This window comes from Ursus arctos, unplaced genomic scaffold (genome assembly GCF_023065955.2).
Source record: "Ursus arctos isolate Adak ecotype North America unplaced genomic scaffold, UrsArc2.0 scaffold_1, whole genome shotgun sequence".
NCBI classification, from domain to species: Eukaryota; Metazoa; Chordata; class Mammalia; order Carnivora; family Ursidae; genus Ursus; species Ursus arctos.
Window position 1 is genome coordinate 38,101,111 of NW_026622763.1, and position 18,168 is coordinate 38,119,278.

The 18,168-nt window shown below is 39.1% G+C and overlaps 1 protein-coding gene across 8 annotated transcripts in view; it reads left to right on the forward strand.

Annotated features, from left to right (window-relative positions):
* The window catches only part of GPD2 (glycerol-3-phosphate dehydrogenase 2), a 136,634-nt gene that overhangs the window by 57,297 nt on the left and 61,169 nt on the right, over positions 1 to 18,168 (forward strand). For all 8 annotated transcript variants that reach the window (XM_026492770.4, XM_048214013.2, XM_057317861.1 and 5 more), the window contains 3 exons: positions 13,927 to 14,051; positions 15,328 to 15,425; positions 16,453 to 16,616. In XM_026492770.4, the coding sequence (XP_026348555.1) occupies positions 13,927 to 14,051; positions 15,328 to 15,425; positions 16,453 to 16,616 (387 nt within the window). The remainder of the gene's footprint in view (positions 1 to 13,926; positions 14,052 to 15,327; positions 15,426 to 16,452; positions 16,617 to 18,168) is intronic.

The following is an 18,168-nucleotide window of genomic DNA, read 5'->3' on the forward strand; positions in this document are numbered from 1 at the left end:
ATTATTATTATTATTATTAATTTTAAGTAGGCTCCACATCCAACGTGGAGCTTGAACTCCTGACCCTGAGATTAAGAGTCACATGCTCTACCACTGAGCCATCCAGGTGCCCCTCTAACTGTCATTATTAACAGGAAGGCAAAAGACTTTTATTTTTTTGATTATTATTTTTTAAGATTTTATTTATTTATTTTAGAAAGAGAGCACGTGTGTGCACGTGTGTGTGTGTGTGTGAGAGAGAGAGAGAGAGAGAGAGAGAGAGAGAGAGCTGGGTGGGGGGAGGTGGGTGCGGAGGGGGAGGGACGCAGTGTGGGGAGCCCACATGGGACTCCATCTCATGACCCTGAGATCAGGACCCGAGATCACAACCTGAACCGAAAACAAGAGTCAGATGCTTAACCAGCTGAGCCACCCAGGTGCCCCTAAGGCAAAAAGACTTTTAGAACCAGTTGTCCTGGAGAAATAATCTTTGTGGTATCCTTAGATGTATCCAATTGGGCTGGGCACTGCTGCAAGGAATTTTGACTGTGGATTATTTTAGTTACTGTATAAGGGTCAATATTTATTGCAGTGTCATACTCAACGGTAATTATTTATTCCATGGAATAATGCTTCTCAGATTAAGTTACTGCCATATCCACCCTAGACTTATACTTAGTTGCCTTACATACCTGGTAGAATTTAGTCTTAAGAAATGAATAATTTTGGCAAGATTTCAGCACATGTGCCGTGAACAGGAAAGTGTCCTATGTTTACTGTGATAGCATAGGACCTGCACTGAAGTTTTAATCCACAGAGACTTCACGGCTTAGGTCCTTTTTGTCACTTCTACATAATGATAAATTCAAAAACAGGCCTTGGAATTTATTATTGTGTTGTCAGGCAGGCCCCAATTTTCATAGAATTCCGTTTTCATCCCTGGTTCATAATTTGTGCCGCATTATCCTCGGACATATTAAACCAGCTGGAAAGAATGGTTGCAGTTATCTCAAGGAATTAGAACTCACCTCTCTCCCCTGGAGGCTTGGGGAGGAGAGTGGAAAGGGAGGGCATGTTTGTAATGTAATGGGAGGTCTTATTTGGGGCTCCCCCTCCCAGGAGTTAGAATTGATCCGGTGGCAATTTTCTGTCCTAGCAGGTCATTTCCCCAGTAGGATTCAGAAAAATATAATTTTTTTGGTGCTTCCAGTTATGTTCGTGTTATGGACTGGAATATATAGCAGTTTTTCAAAATTTTCGTTCCACAAATATTCACGGACTGCCTGTTGGATGCATGGCAGTATACAAGATACTAATGAGAATGCAAACTGGATTGACAGTTGACACTTTAAGGTGCTCACAATTCTGCTTGTCTGTATAGACTGGATTACATTATGGAAAATATGTGCTTTTCAAAAGGTGTATGGGCATTATGGATATATAAAGCTGAGGGGCGTTGTATCTGCAGAGGATGGTCAGGAGAAAGCAAGCTGCTATTTAGCACAGGCAGAATTTTAATAGGCAAACATTGCTTGGTGATAATGTTGCAATCTGAGGGCACGAGCAGGAGGAAAAGCATGGAGTCAGTGCCTCTGGGAGACAGCACGTTTCCCTTTGGAGCGTGAACTGTTAGAGGAGGATATGAGAGAAGATGGGGAGGCAGGACTGGGCCTGGTATGCCAGAAGAAGGCCTTTGGACTTCACTGAATAGGCCACTTTGAGACGTTGAAGAGCATTAGATTTGGTGATGAGGAATGGATAGGCTGGCATGGGCATAAGCTTTTAAGACAGACAAAATAGCAAGGAGGTAACTTGATGGTATAGTAGGATAGCAAGAAGGAAGGCAACATGTACAATTGTTTTCTTCCTTCCTGCATCCACCTACCCTCCCTCCCTCCCTCCTTCCCCTCCTCTCCCCTCCCCTCCCCTTGTCTGTCTTTCTTTCTTTCTTTCTTTCTTTCTTTCTTTCTTTCTTTCTCTTTCTTTCTTTCTCTTTCTTTCTTTCTTTCTTTCTTTCTTTCTTTCTTTCTTTCTTTCTTTCTTTCTTTCCTTTTCCTTCCTTTCTTTCTTTCTTTCTTTCTTTCTTTCTTTCTTTCTTTCTTTCTTTCTTTCTCTTTTTCTTCCTTTCTCTTTCTTTCTTTTGAGAGGAACGGTCTGAATTATTTCTGTGGTCTCAGAGGAAAAAGCCTGTACAGAGGAGAACCTTAATATACAAATAATAGAAGGCAACGTGTGGAACAAGGATATCAACGATGTGTCTTAGGTTTGGCAGGGAGGTAAGGGACATCTCTCAGGGACAAAAACAAAGGGTAAAGATTCTAAGATATAAAAAAGGGAGCTCGTGTGACCATGAAGAACTGCTTTTCTTCACACAAAAACAAGGAGAGATGTTCCACTTATGGCTAGGAGTAGGGGACTTCCATGTAGAAAAGATTTAGACCTGCCATACAGAGAATGTGATAGGGAATAGGGGTCACTTTGCTGTGGTTAGAAAATGGAAATTTGTTTTCTATGCAGGATACTTGTGTGTGTGTGTGTGTGTGTGTGTGTGTGTGTGTGTGTGTGTGTGTGTCTGGTATTGCTTAGAGCAGAGGAAGAGAAAATGCACAGAGTAGAATGCAGAATGGAGAACTGACTGGATATTAGTAATAGAAGGAGAAAATGAGAAAAGATTCTATGAAGGCAGAGGGGATTGTTTAAATGGAGACCTAGAACTGGTAGGGGAGTTGAGGGGTATTGGAGAGCCAGGTTCCTTCAAAGAATTAGGGTAGGTCGCAGGACTGAGGGTAATGATAAAGAGGTGACCCCTATTCAGTGCCTTTTCTTCCTTTTCTCCTTTTAAAAAATCTCACTTTCTAGATTTGTATCTTGTTCAAAACCTAGACAAGATTATACTATAGTCATTACTTTGTAGTGTATCACTTTCAAATAACAGTATATTTAATCATGTCTATGCTGTTCATTCTTTTTAATGGCTGAAGAATTCATCCCAAGGATGTTCTTGTGAATGATTCTTTAGGTTTCAAGGTTTTTGTTTGTTTTTCCTATTCAAAACAAAACTGTGAGTCAACTACTGATCCAGCTCTGAGAATAAACAGATTAATAAAATGTGGTTTTTGTCCTCCAGGGGCTTACAGTGTGTTCATCTTTGCTGAACAATTGCATTTGGGGGGGGGGGCAGTGAAGGACATTCGGTAGTGATGAGCAGGTGACCATGGTCCTGTGAGGATAGTGATGGTGATGATGGTGGTGATGATGACTTTGGGAAGATAAGAGGTTCCAGAGCCTGGCTGTTGACCAGATTTTAAATTTTTATAGTTAGTAATGATTACCTGAATGTCTTATTATATATATGGAGCTTTATATCTATGGAATATCCCTTATAAGAGGGATGGATAAACCTTAGTTTGTATTTCTTTTATTATGCTGGTAGCCCTTTGGGGGGGTAGGATTTATAATTAAAATGTATAGAGATGCTGAAGTTAATCTGTATTTATCCTTTTACTACAATTTCTGATCATATCAGTAGCCCTCTGAAGTGTGAAATAATCATGGGCATTTGGTTAATGAATTGTGCATTGTTGCTGTTCATTCATGGAATTTGCTCTTTTATTATATTTGATGCTTCACTTAACAACAAATTTTGCTTTCTCTGTGTTTGATATGTTTTTACCAAATTATTCCTGATTGTATCCATTAATCTTTAGTCACATTTGACAAAAATAAATTACTGTGATCTTTTAAAGTTACCAGTAATAATTAGATTTTTCAGGACATCAAAGTTTTGGGGGAACCACTAGATGTTAAAGGGCTTGTATAGAAATGTTTGCACAAGCTTTTTGATGAAACACTATGGCCAAATGCAATTTTGGTAATGGATAAACAAAGACGGCAGAAGGCAGAGGAAAAGTCATGAAGTCTTCCTAATGAACATTTATTTGCATTCTTACCCTCTGCATTTTCTTGGGAATCAATTTTCATCTGTTTCATTTGGGAATATGATTTTATAAACATAATATGCACAATTCTCGTCACGTTCTTCTGCAGGTTTCCAGGATCAATAGAAATCGCTTCTCTGTTTAACACTGGGTCCGGTCTCTGGGCAGGAGCCCAGCCTTGAAGTGCAGTTGGAGGGGCTCTGCCCCCAGGGAGAGCTGGAATGAGGAGAATCTGATAAATACAGTCACCCCCTCAGGGTTCTTCAAGGTGTTTTTTTTCAGTTCTTTTTGTTCTTTTATGTGACTTTACCTGTATGTATCAGGGAACACCTAGGGCATTTTTGGTTTAAAATCTGGCTTATAAATTTAACCTTTATAGCTTTTAATTCAAATTCCAGAGAAGACTGCCTCTTGCAGGAGGGAAATGTTAATTCTCTTGTTCAAAAACAGATATACATACCTTTATGTTTATGAATGTATGTGTCTGGTAGTTCCTCGGTTCTCGGTTTCTGCATGTCTAACGCAGTATAGCCCAGTGATTAAGGATACAGGTTGTGGAATTAAAATGAAGTGGGATCTAGTCTTGGCTTGATCACATGCTAGCGTTATGAGCTTCTACAAGTGTCTTAACCTTGGAGAGAGCCTCCAGGTTCCCGGACATAAATGAAAGAACAATGACACTTTTCTGCCGAAGTAAAGGTTTATGAGAGGGCGGAGGTGTGTGCATTGTAGAAAAAGAACAGAAGAGAGAGAGAGCCAGGGAAGATAGCGTGTTCTGGGAATTACAGGTCTGCACCCTCACCCCCTTCTGCTTCCACCCCGCTACCGCCATGACAGAGAGAAAATCCTATTTCAGGATAGTAGACTTGCAACAGGTGAAAGTTTGCAGTTTTCTGAACACTACTGGTTAGACCAGACTGCAAAGTCCTACTAAAATTTTATTGGAAATTTAATGTAATTTTAATTAATATATTGCTTTTCTTTGACAGGAGTTGGGGGCGGGACGTGAAAAATAATGCTAAAGTTTATCTGGAAAACTAAGCCTATGAGATTTACCAGGTGAATTCTGAAAAAAAAAAAAAAAAAATGATAGGGGTGCCTGGGTGGCTCAGTTGATTGAACGTCTGTCTTCTGCTCAGGTCATGATCCCAGAGTCCTGGGATCAGCCCCCATCAGGCTTCCTGCTCAGCAGAGAGTCTGCTTCTCCCTCTTCCTCTGCTGTTTCCCCCGCTTGTGCTCTCTCTCTGTGTCAGATAAATAAATAAAATATTTTTAAAAAAGAATAATAATAGAAGGAATAAAGATCTATCAGATATTAAAGTGTATTCTAAATCTACTTCAAATAGTTTACTAAGAAAATATTGAGATAAGTGGAACAAAAGAGCCTAGAAATAGACCTAAATATATCTAAATAGATCTAAATACCTAAAATTCAGAATATGGTAAAAGCAGGGGTGCCTGGGTGGCTCAGTCATTAAGTGTCTGCCTTTGGCTCAGGGTGTGATCCCGGTGTTCTGGGATCGAGTCCCACATGAGGCTCCTCCACTGGGAGCCTGCTTCATCCTCTCCCACTCCCTCTGCCTGTGTTCCCTCTCTCGCTGGCTGTCTCTCTCTCTCTGTCAAATAAATAAATAAAAACTTAAAAAAAAAAAAGAATATGGTAAAAGCAGCATTTCAAATCTGTCATTATTAGTTATTTAATAAGTGGTGTTGGAGTATCCACTTCCCAGGTTTTTATATGTATTTGAATATGTATATGTTCTTATGTGTACATAGATACACGCACATACACACATAAATACATATGTATATATATATTCTATTTGTCATATTCCAGGTGAACCAAGGATATAACCCATAAAACACCATAAACCTTATTAGAAGAAAGTATATGTGAATATTAAAAAAAAAAATGGAGTAAGAAAGGTATTTTTAAGCAGGACACCAATAGAGCCATTTTCCTTTTGGAAAATTTTGCTAAATCTGATTTCCTAAAAATTAAAATTTATCTGTGGCAAAAATATAATAAACACATGTGATATTGGGAAAATATTTATAACCTAGCAGACAGGGTTTGTTTCATATTGTTTTCAACTTTTCTATATCCTTTGCTTTAATATGTCTATGACAGACAGTGTATGGCTGGATTCTTTTGTGTTTTTTTAAGAGTTTATTTATTTATTTATTTATTTATTTATTTATTTATTTAAGTAATTTCTATACCCAACATGGGGCTTGAACTCCTCACCCCAATATCAGGAGTCATATGCTCTTCCAACTGAGCCAGCCAGGAGCCCCTGGATTTTTTTTTTTTTTTTTTAAGGCTTAATAGATAGACTCTATCTTTATTTTTTAATTAAGTTTTTAATTTTGATTCCAGTTAGAATCTGTCTTTAGGTGAATTTGATCCATTTAAAGATAGATTCTATCTATTAAACATAAAGAAAAAAAATGGAACTTGATCCATTTCCATTTGTTTGGATCCCACATGCATTTATTTTGTATTTTTTATGTTACATCTTTTATTTTGCTTCTTTTCCTTCCTTCTTATCAGTCATATGAAACACTTTTGTGTCACTCTGTTTCCGTATCTTAAACTTATACATAGAGTCCTTTCCACACTCGAGTCCCATCAGAGACTTTTCCCAGAGTCAGGTCGAGGCTCTCGACCTGCATTGATATTGGGCATTGTGCAGACCAGTTGTTGAGCCGGCTGGTGATTAGGTAGGTGATACTTTCTGTGTCTGTCTTCCTACCTCCTAGGTATGTGCCCGCAGATAGTCCACAGCCCTGGACAGTGGTCAGCAGAAGCATATCCACCATCATTCATAATGGGTGAAGCCCTTCTTCAGTTCCCAGCATTCAGGTGGTCAGTCTGGTTTCCTCACCTCTCCTTACCAGGGAGACCTGTATTCCTCTTGCCCTTCAGGAATTGAATTTTTGGTTGCTTTTGCCTGTTTTAGACCCAGGGCTCAGCAAGACAGAGGCTTTTGGCCTAACCAGTCTGCTCTGAGTTTCTGCTACATTTCTGATCCCAAGTGTGTTTATTTTTGAGTCAACAACGTTCTTTATACATAGAGATCATTTATCCTGTGTTTGCAGACAAGGAGGAGTTCAAAGCTGAACTCCTAACGCCATATTGATCAAAATTTTACTTACAGCAATTTATAATAGCAAAAACCTGAGGTCTGGTTTAATAAATTGGGTACATTCAGGGGCGCCTGGGTGGCACAGCGGTTGGGCGTCTGCCTTCGGCTCAGGGCGTGATCCCGGAGTTCTGGGATCGAGCCCCACATCAGGCTCCTATGCTGGAAGCCTGCTTCTTCCTCTCCCACTCCCCCTGCTTGTGTTCCCTCTCTCGCTGGCTGTCTCTATCTCTGTCAAAAAAAAAAAAAAAAAAAAATTAAAAAAAAAAAATTGGGTACATTCAGTTATTGAAAAGAGGTTTATACCTATTTTCAGGGAAAATGGCTAAAGTGTCATAAATTGGAAAACAAGTTGTGAAGAATGAATTTATTATGTGTTTAAAGCAAAAGGGTACACAGGTTGTATACTTTCTTTCTTTCTTTTTTTTTGGTTGTATACTTTCATAAGCATATTAAGTTTTGATAATACATACGGGATATTTTTATCATTAACATTGGTTTTGTCTGGATTTTGTAACCAGGAAGCCAGTGATGTATTAGTGTCTCTTTTCATCACTCTCAGTTGTTTGGCTATTCCTCCTCTCTTTGAACACTGGCAGTTTTTATAAGAAAAAAGTAAAAAGAGGAAGCAACAACAGCAACTCCCTTCTTCTCTCGTAACTGTATTACTCTCATTAATGTTATAGCTTAATGCGTTTTGGTGCCTCCATACTCTGATCTGTGTGTACTTCAGGAACATAAAGTATGTTAATGATACATTCTGCTGCAACGTGGTTATCTCCATTAATAGTTTATCTGTGTCCTAATACAAATAGCAATAGTATTAAGTAACCAATCCAATATTATATAATCCTGTAAAATGTTAACATTCATTGTTAGAAAAAACTAGGCCAACGCATAGGATTCATATTGCTGGGGATTAACAAGCCGGGTTTACTCTGCACTGTAGCGGAGTGCTATTTTTTTTGGAAATCCATCTTTCATATAAAATGTTCAGCCTTTGGGTTAGTCCCTTGTCTTATTAATGGCGTTGGCTTTCTGAAATCCAAAGGTAAGTGCCCAAAGCTTTTCTAAAGAAAGATAAACTTTCCTTTCCTTAAACTACATCATTTTTCCTTCATGGGGTATGGGGCTTTAATACTTCTGCTATGGTACTAATGTACAGAGTGTCTGCATTTTTTGATTTGTATATTACCTTGGTGTCTCTGCTAGGTAATTCACAGAAATTACTCTCTCCTTTCTATTTAAAAATATCTAAATAATGCCATATCCGAAAATTTATTCTAATGAAATAATTAAAAATGCAAAGAGTTTAAATGAAAATATGTTGCGGTACTATCTGTGATAGTGAAGGTATGAAATAACCCAAATGTTCAAAAATAGGGAATTGAATATACATCATTCTAAATATTTAATGTTATCCTATTCATACATTAAAAATAAAATTATAGTAAAATATGTATTGACATGGAGAGATGTTTACAATAAATAACGTTAAATGAAAAAATGGAATATATCATATGATCCTATTTTTGTAAAAATGTACATATGTGATTATATACGTGCATAGAAAATGGGAACGTTTAAATGTTCACAAATGTCAGCTGTGGTTATCTCTAAGCAGTGCGATTACAGGAGAGTTTTATTTTGTTCTCTTTACTTCTCTGCATTTATTATATTGAGCATGTTTTCATGCATAATAAGATAATCAGTAAAAGGTATTAAAATATATTTCTGTTCTGTAGCATGTTGTGAAAGTTAAATGTCGTACCATTCTTCCCCTTAGAAGGTAATTACTCCTCTGTATTCATGCAACTGTCTTGAGCCACAAATTGGTGTAGTCGAAAGTGCTGGGTAGCTAGACGTTCTCACTCAGGTCTGCAAAGGCAAAGCTGTAAAGGGCTGTATTTAGTTCCTGCCCCTTGCCACACATCCCTCAGGACACAATCTGAACTTGCTAAACGATGGGTTGAAGATGATGTTGACTTTATTCTTCCACTGTCCTAACCTTGTTATCCCACCCAAGATTTCCAGAGTAATTTCACTCCGAATATTAATACGTCTCCACTGTCATGAAATTCCTCTGAATACCCACTAAAAGTAATCAATAATAAAAAATAAAATAATAAAATAACAGTACCACTCCTAAATGTTCTGGTTCATCTCAGCAGTGATAGAGCTCATTGCTTTCCATAAAAGGTAACTGCTAAAGAGAAAAGAAAAAAACAAAAACCATTCCTCATAAAATCTTCAACTAGTTTAGTTGAGTTACTGTAAATGCACAGAGAGGTTAGCCCTTCAGCGCCAAGCACGAGGGGAGGCCATTATTTCTACTCTGAGGGAAGATCTTCCCGAGCTCCTCAAATCCACAGCCAGGAGCAGTTGCTTGAAGCCTGGGTACATTATTGTTGATGTCCTTCACACTTAATTATTTTACCTAAGAACACAAAGTGTTAGCATTAAATGTCACTTAAAAATACTGTTCATTCTCTTTAAGAAGGTAAAACAGTACCTGTTTTCACTTCCCTGCTTTATACTTAAAGTATCGGAAAACTGAGCTCTTAATTTTGGATCAGTAATTTTTGAGGGGAGGACAGTGTTGTATTTTTGAGGGGTGAAACAGAAAGGAACATATTAGGTAATGGAACTGTGTAAGGTTATAATAAGGCTTTTAAAATTTCATTGTCTTTGCTATAGTCGGTTAATCAGTTAACAATATATTTCTGAGAAACAGAACTTCTAGTAATGTCTTGATTTTGCATCAGTTTCCTCCTCCCTCATTCCATTGTTCTCATTCAACAAAAATGAGAATACATTTAGTGTGTAATAGGAGTTAGAAATTTAAAAATATTTTCTTTTTTTTCGAATATCTAGGGTTTTTTTGGTGTGTGGTTCTGAAAACTTTTGGTAATACTTTTAGGTTACATGGTGCTTGAATATATCAATTTAGCTATAACTTTGGGGGTTCCATTTTTATGTTTTTTTGTTCTGGAAGAAGCAGTATCATTTTGCTCCAGAAATTCTGGTGGGTAGCTTGATGATATGACACTAGAAATAATAGGACAAGCAAAACAGCCTGGTTTGACAGAGAAGCCCATTTTAACTTTTGTTGGTATTCACTAGGGTTTCTCACATAAATACATGTGAATAACTTTTTTAAATGTCCAATACTTGCAAAAGCAGTTTTGAGGCTTTAAAGTGTTAGCTCTCACTTACATATCCTGAAATATCCTCCTGAGATGGCTTGCTAATTCCTAGAGTAGTTCCCTGCCTCACACTCTGTCAGTTTAGGAAAGAAAAAAAAAAATCCATCCTGATAACATAAGCCCATGAAATTCTCTTTTCATATCACTCCATTACCATCTTCTGTCTTGTGAGGAAGGACTCTTCATTGCCCGGCTCCTGCTGTTTGGCACACATCCCCTAAATGGTCTGCACCCATCTCTTCTCCCCCTCCACCCCTACTCTCCCCGCCCCCCCCCCCGAGAGATCTTTCAAGAACATTAATCTGATTTTTCAGCTTAAAACACTTTGGTGGTTCCCCTGACAGCACAATCGTGTTTCTCAAAACAATATCTGAGAATTTCTGGAAAAAAATTGAAATTCTATTCTTTTTATAATCATCATAATAAAAAAAATCAACCAGCAATACCCTTCTCAAACTGGATAACTCGGAGCTGAGAACAGTGTTCAGGTTTCACACTTCTGTGGCTTTGATGCCAAATCTTGTATTTTCTGACAAAGCACTTGCTTCTCAAACCAGTCCACGACTTGGAGCCCTGTTCTCAGAGGCATTTTCCTTTTCAGGAGACTCAGGTGTTATTTACTTGTGAGAAACAATTGTCCATTGGACAGTGTCCAAATTCCCCAGGGTGGATGAAAGGCCCTTTGTGATCTGCCTTTTACTATTCCTGCCCCTGGATCTCCTTCACATTGTCCCCAGCCCCTGAGTGACAAGCGGGCCCCTAGATGAGTTGGGCCATCTCAAGCATTTGCCTTTCTCTTGCTTCACTACCGGGTTGTTTTTTGTTTTTTGTTTTGTTTTGTTTTGTTTTGTTTTGCCAGTAATCATTCCCTCCCTTCCTATCTTGAACACACACTCCTCCATAAACTCAGCTTTTCTTGAAGACCCCAACCCCAGGTGCAATTAGAAACTTAGACTGTGCTTGCAGTTATAATCACACAGGGACTCGTGCCATCAATAAGCTACCCCAAAATTGAGTGGCCTGAAACAACCTTTGCTATCACACAGTTTTGGTGGGTCAGGGATCTGGGTGTGCCTTAGCCTGGGTTCTCCGGCTCTGAGTCTCAAACAGGCTGCCGTGCTTCCTAGCAACTCCGGTAGTCGTTGCCACGATTCACTTCCTCACTGGTGGTTGGACTTAGGCCTCAGTTCCTTGTGACCTGTTGCCTGGGGGCCTCCCTTAGTCCATGGTCTTAAAACATGACCATTTGCTTCATCCTAGTAAGCAAGAGAGGGCAAGAGAGAGTTATGGGCAAGACAGAGAGAGCGGGAGTCACAGTCTTTTGTAACCTCATCACAGAAGTGGCATGCTGTAACGTCGTATTCTGTTCATTAGAAGCAAGGTGCTAGGTCCAGTCCACGCTTCAGGGTACGGGATTCCATGCCGGGAGGTGGGGATTACTGGCGACAGGCCCAGGTGGGGAGCCAGGGGCTGGACGGGAGGGCTCTCTCACTCTCATGTCCCTGCCTCTCATGGGGCAGGCATCTTGGTGCCATGACTGGGATTCCAAGGTTAAATGAGAGGTATAGTTTAAATAATCTGGCTCTTAAGTGCCCTTTGAAAGTCAATTCCCTCACCTGATTTTCAGCTGAAGACACAATGGTCTATTTTAGCGCAGGAAGATCTCTCTGTTGGACTTTCTAAGAAAAGGCGAAAAAACTCCCCCAGGCAGAGTCTTCTTAAGAGATTACAAATGTAATCTTGACTATGCAATTTTAGGTTTATATCCTGATTTTAACTTCTTCTTCTTTTTTTTTTTGTTGTTGTTTTAGGAAAATAGCGCTCTTTTTTTTTATTATTATATTATGTTAGTCATCATACAGTACATCCCTGGTTTTTGATGTAAAGTTCGATGATTCATTAGTTGCATATAACACCCAGTGCACCATGCGATACGTGCCCTCCTTACTATCCATCACCAGCCTATCCCATTCCCCCACCCCCTCCCCTCTGAAGCCCTCAGTTTGTTTCTCAGAGTCCATAGTCTCATGCTTCATTCGCCCTTCCTGATTTTAACTTCTAACCCAGAGTAAGAGAAGAGTTCTCTGTATCTGCAAATCCAGCGCCTATAAATCTGGTGCACTTACTTGCCGCTCTCTGGGCTGGGAGCGGCTGACAGCTTGGTCCGTGCCGAATTCATTTCTCACGCCAGCACTTTGCCTGGCACTTACGTTCTCCATATTCTTTTAAAATATATGTGCTAACTTGACATATTTTCCTGTTTTTTTTTTTTTAATACATTCAGTACTGAATTTACTAAGCATATCTGATAGAGTTTTCACCGTCGAGACTTTAGCAGATTTTTGTCCGGCATAAATGCTTCAAAAGTGTGACCCGGGGCCACAGTACCTGTAATTTCTGTGTTATTTTGCAGTTAGTTAGAGCATTAGCACTTTTGCCCTTGAATCAAAGTTCTCTGCTTTTCTTCCCTGGTTTCCAAACATTTTGTCCTTTTGAGTCAAGGGAATCGCCCTGATTTTATCATGACATTTGGGTACAATATTTAAACTGTTAAAAGTTATAAAAACGACCCTTTGGTATTAAATGTAATAAATGCCTCTGAATTGAATACATGCACAGATTCTCTTATATGAGCTTTGCGAGCCCAAACTTCTCTAGTTACATATTCTCATTGTAATTGGATTCTATGACATTCTCTCATCCCCTATGAGTATGCCAGGCATTGAACGTTCCTCATGGCTTGGCGTTGATGTATACGTTGCGTCGTTTGAAGTGTGGGTTTCATCTCTAACTGGTGTATGGCACTTGTAGTTCTGTGGGTCCTACCCAATCCCGAAGCAGCAGGGATGGCTCTGTAAGAAAAGAAAACAAAACAAAGCTGGTTTCATCCCTAAGAGGTTTACTGCAACCCTCAAAGAAAGGGGCAGAGACATGACTTCTAGAACCAACCTCTCTTTGCTCAGCCTCACCTTTACTGAGAATATTGTCTTGTCTTTACTCATGGATACTCTGCACTGGGTTTATTTGTCCTGGCTTGTATTTTTCTTTGTAATTCTATAATACTGTGCTTGCGTGTCTTAGACTATAAATCCCTCAGTGTCAGAGGTCATTCTCTTCCTTCTTCTTCCCTTTTGATGCTTTTGGTCTCCCCCCCCCCCATTTTATACCCACTCTAACACCACTCCAGAAATAGCAGCCAGCACATAGGAGGTCCGATCTAGATTTATGGATGATGTGTTAAACTGGAGACGAGGGGCTGGAACATGTGAGAGGCTTGTAGTAAGGGTGACTGTGAGTTCCACAAGGCTTTGAAACAACACTGAGTTAACTCTGCATGGGTCAGGATGGGTGCCAGGCTCTCCTTTGACCCTCTAAATGCCCCGGAGTATGTTACTGCCATGAAATTGTACTGTAATATTTTCTAGTTGTGCCTCATTCACAGTTTAATACGCTTCTAGTTCTGGTTTGACTTTTCCCCCAGGAAGAGGCTAAAATCTCTTCATTATAATATAGACAGTGTACTGCACTTTGAATACAAATTTATCCATGTTCAGAGTCATTTTTCTTGTGATTGTCTCTACCCTGGAGAAGTGCCTTTAATGAATTACATACAAATTGTGTAATTTAAGAAGTTAATTTGGTTTTCTGGTTACACAGGACTAAAAACAGCCCTTGTAGAAAGAGATGATTTCTCATCAGGGACCAGCAGCAGAAGCACTAAATTGATCCATGGTGGTGTGCGGTATCTTCAGAAGGCTATCATGAACTTGGATATTGAGCAGGTAATTGTGTATGCTGGTTGTTAAACAAAAATTGCGACTATGCTTTTTTCTACCCAATTAAATCAGGTGTTTTTTTTTTATGGCTTTTAACATTTCTTCCTGTTGGAAATACCTATTTAGTGTGTATTCTGCTGGAATATCTTTCAGGAGAGGTGTGCCGGCTCTTTCCTGTAGCATCATGTTTATGGGTAATCAGGGGCTTTTTCCATGCAGGCATGTCAAGGTAGCAAATTTACAAAATCACCTTTGGATATGTTGCGTTTTGACAATCGTGATGGTTTGTTTGTTTGTTTGTTTTGCCCACGGCTACCCAAGTGCTACTTTCCAGGCAGTTTCGGGGGGCCGTGTTGTAATACAGGAGTGTTAAATTGAGCCTCTTAACTGTAACTGCTATCATCCGCTCGTATTGCCACTGACATGTTCTTAAGGAAAAGATGATCTGAGTCATGCTTTTCTTATGTCACACTTTATTGTGTCCAGTCTGCCACCATTTGAAAACTGCCAAGGCAGTGTGGAAGATGACATTTCCCAGAGGGGTAAAAAAAATCAGTTGAACCTCCCTATCTGCTTCTGGTACATGAAAAACACAGCAGTGCTAACTTGACATTGTCAGTTTCGAATGTGTCCTCTTTTCTTCTGTGTCTCTTCGGCATCATGATGGATGCAAAGAAAAGAGCATGGGACCTAGAGTCAGATGACTCGTGATGTGTTCCAGCTGATTTATTCAATGTCTATGAGCCTCAGTTTTCTCATTTTTAAATTAGTGTTACAATAGCAATGCTGGCTTTTCAGAGAGGCATAACGAAGACGAAAGGAGTCAGAACAAAAGCTTTTCTGTAATCTGTAAAATACTGTGCAACTCCTAAGTATTATCTCTGCTTGTGTTAGTGGAGGCAAGGGGGGAACATTTAGCGTGAATTTGAACAATCTGTTATTTCCTACACGGGGAAATATTATAGAGGACTGAGAAGGCGGACAATACAGAGAATGCAAGATAAATTGTTACAATAATCTTGTAACTCAAGTCAGGAAAAGATCTTACACCTGGGAACTCTGACAGCATGTTTTTCTCCTATGCAAATACAGTTAAGGTTTCTAAAAAATCTTTCAGGTTGACAGCATGATGTATTATTAGAAATTTGATTAGGAGGGAGCTATCCTCACTCAGAGGTAGAGAGGTTTCTGTGTATCAATCAGTTGGCAGGGTGTCTATTTGCCATTTGAAAATATTATGATCTGTTACTGCCAAACTAATTTTCTCTGTTTTGCTTTTCAGTATAGGATGGTAAAAGAAGCCCTTCACGAGCGTGCCAACCTACTAGAAATTGCTCCCCATTTATCAGCTCCGTTGCCTATAATGCTTCCAATTTACAAGTAAGCCTTTTGATATCATCTATATACTATTTGCTTAACTGAGGTCAATAGAACAACACCGTTTTAATGGAAATAGTCCCTCGATGTGTATTTCTTAATGTACTTTTAATTGGTCCTAATCTTTAATCCTTTTCAAATGTTTGCCTTTGTTGTGTATAAAAGTGTGGCTTTTCCTAAATTACCCTTTTCTGACCCGCCTCTAAGGGCTAGATCTCGAAGGCCGAGGAGGTTATATTCTGTGTTTATAATGAGTAGTTTCTTACCCCAGTTTACTGATAGTCTCTAGAAGAGCAACTGCATTTGCACTGAGGAACAGAAGAGGGTCATTTGGAAACAAAAATGCAGAGTCAAAAAGTATCCTGCTGCAAAATCTGAACCTAACATGGGTCAACTACAAGCCTAACCCGTTTTCGCTCATTTTAAATTTCCAAATTAGCCAAAGCTGAAGTTTGGTTTCGAGGTGTCAGATTATGAATTATACAACCCAGTTTTCCTGATGTTGGTAGAGCTGTCCATGAACTTGCCTTAAGTTGGAATGCCGGTAATATGAAACAGTGGTTTGTGCAACTGCCAGCCACACGAGAGTTGTGGGTGCCTAGAAACAGATTTTATCATTTTTGTCCTAAGATAGCTTAGGACATCTTAAACCAATGAATCTCTACCCCAGGTGCACATGAGAGTCACCCAGGCCCCCAACCTTCGTCCACTTAAATCAGTCTGTAGACAAGGGAGGCCCAGGTATCTGTATTTATGGTTGGTGCTCCCCAGAAAATTCTCGTATGCGGCCAGATCAAGGAGCACTCACTGCTTTAGGGATGATTCATTTAAAGTCTCGCTGATTCATTTACTTATATAATTCAGCTCAGTTGGTGTCAAAAACAGTCATGCAGTTCCTCCTGTTTCTTTTGCAGTAAGTATACTTCTAGATATCCATTGCTTTTCTTAAATGAAAAGTATAACTTAAAGTGGCATTCTGTAGTGTTCTGCCAGGTGTCTCAAGAAACCTTTCCCCCTATTTATGCTGTAGGTGGTGGCAGCTACCTTACTACTGGGTAGGAATCAAGCTATATGATCTGGTTGCAGGAAGTAATTGCCTGAAAAGCAGTTATGTCCTCAGCAAATCGAGAGCCCTTGAACACTTCCCAATGCTCCAGAAGGACAAACTGGTAGGAGCAATTGTCTACTATGACGGTATGTGGTTTTTCTTTTTACAAGATACTTTTCTCTTACTCATGACCCTTTTAGTATGTTTTTAACGAGATAGTTTTGCATTCTTAATTTTAATGCTGATCTTAGACAACACACAAACGTGTGCGCGCGCACACACACACACACACCATTTTGTCTAATACTAGCTGAAAAACTACCTATGGCATTTTGCTTTTAATACTGTTTGTTTTTGCATATTCTTTTTCTTCCTTCATTTCTACCTGTGTCTCATGGTTGGTTTGGTTCATTTTCCATCATTATGAATCTGGACCCCACCCACATGCCATTTAATGTGTTATATGTTTGCCAGTGAATACTTGCCTTATGAATATATTATAATGTTGAAAGCAGCTGAGGATCTGTTAGGTTTTCTAGATGAAACCTCTATTTTCAAGGGGTTATAAACCTAGGGAAAAATGCCCCCTGGGCTGAAACTGACATGTTTGTATTTTGCGCAGGACACAATTCTTGAACATATAATTTATGTGATGAAGGTAGATGAATACACATTGCATCTGTTAAACCAAAGCGCCAGTTTTTATTGCTTACTTTATTGTTGTTAGATGTTTTCTAACAGTAACATTATCTAATATCCATATGCCATGTGTCCCATGTTCATTCTTTGTATGTGTGCGTGGGTGTGCGTGTATGTGAACTCGATACTTTTACACACTTTTATTTGAAGGAACTAACCACTTAATATATCTCCAGATGGGCCACAGTACAATACAAAACAAAACAGGAAAAGCCATTTCTGAAATTTTACTATAGTTTTAAAGGGTGTATGGAATTGGAAAATAGTTAAGGGATGGATGTCCATTTATAAAATAAGTAGCTGGACACAGATAATTAATTGTACATCTTCAAAAAGTCTTAGAAATCTTGGACACAAAGGACAGCTTAGGCTCTGTAGCTCGGTGGGTGGTGGTTGGTTTTTTTTAAATCCTATAATGTGATCTTTTGTGTTTCATGTTAGATATCTAAACTCTTAGCACGAAGAAATGTTTTTTTTTGGTTTGTTTTCTGTTCGGGTTTTTTTTTTTTTTTTGGTCAGGAGACTTTGATATTTATACTTCATGTTATGGGATATACTCAAGGCTACCCCCACCTTTTTTCTTCTTCTCAGTGTTAGATTTCTGAATCAATTTAGCTGTCTGTCATGCTTTCATGTATGAATGCAGAATGTATATGCACAGAGAGGGCGACAGGGACAAACTCAAGAAAATGTCCTAGGAGCAACAATATTGGAAAAACGTTAAGGGTCTTAGACAAACATTAAAAGCTAGAAAATTCACAATTCACGGTGCTTTCCAGCATCTAAGCACCACGGGGGGGGCACTTAACTACTTTTTTGGTGCCCTTGATTGAGCCTACATGTTAAAGGACAACCTTAACTGTGAATTTGCTTTCTCTGCCTCAGACCCTTAATGTTACTCCATTGTAGTTTAATGGGTGATTACATTAAAGAGGATTTTGGTCCAGCAGGAGTAAGAAGACATTCTGCAGATGGCATTCTGTCCATCCTGACAAGGAA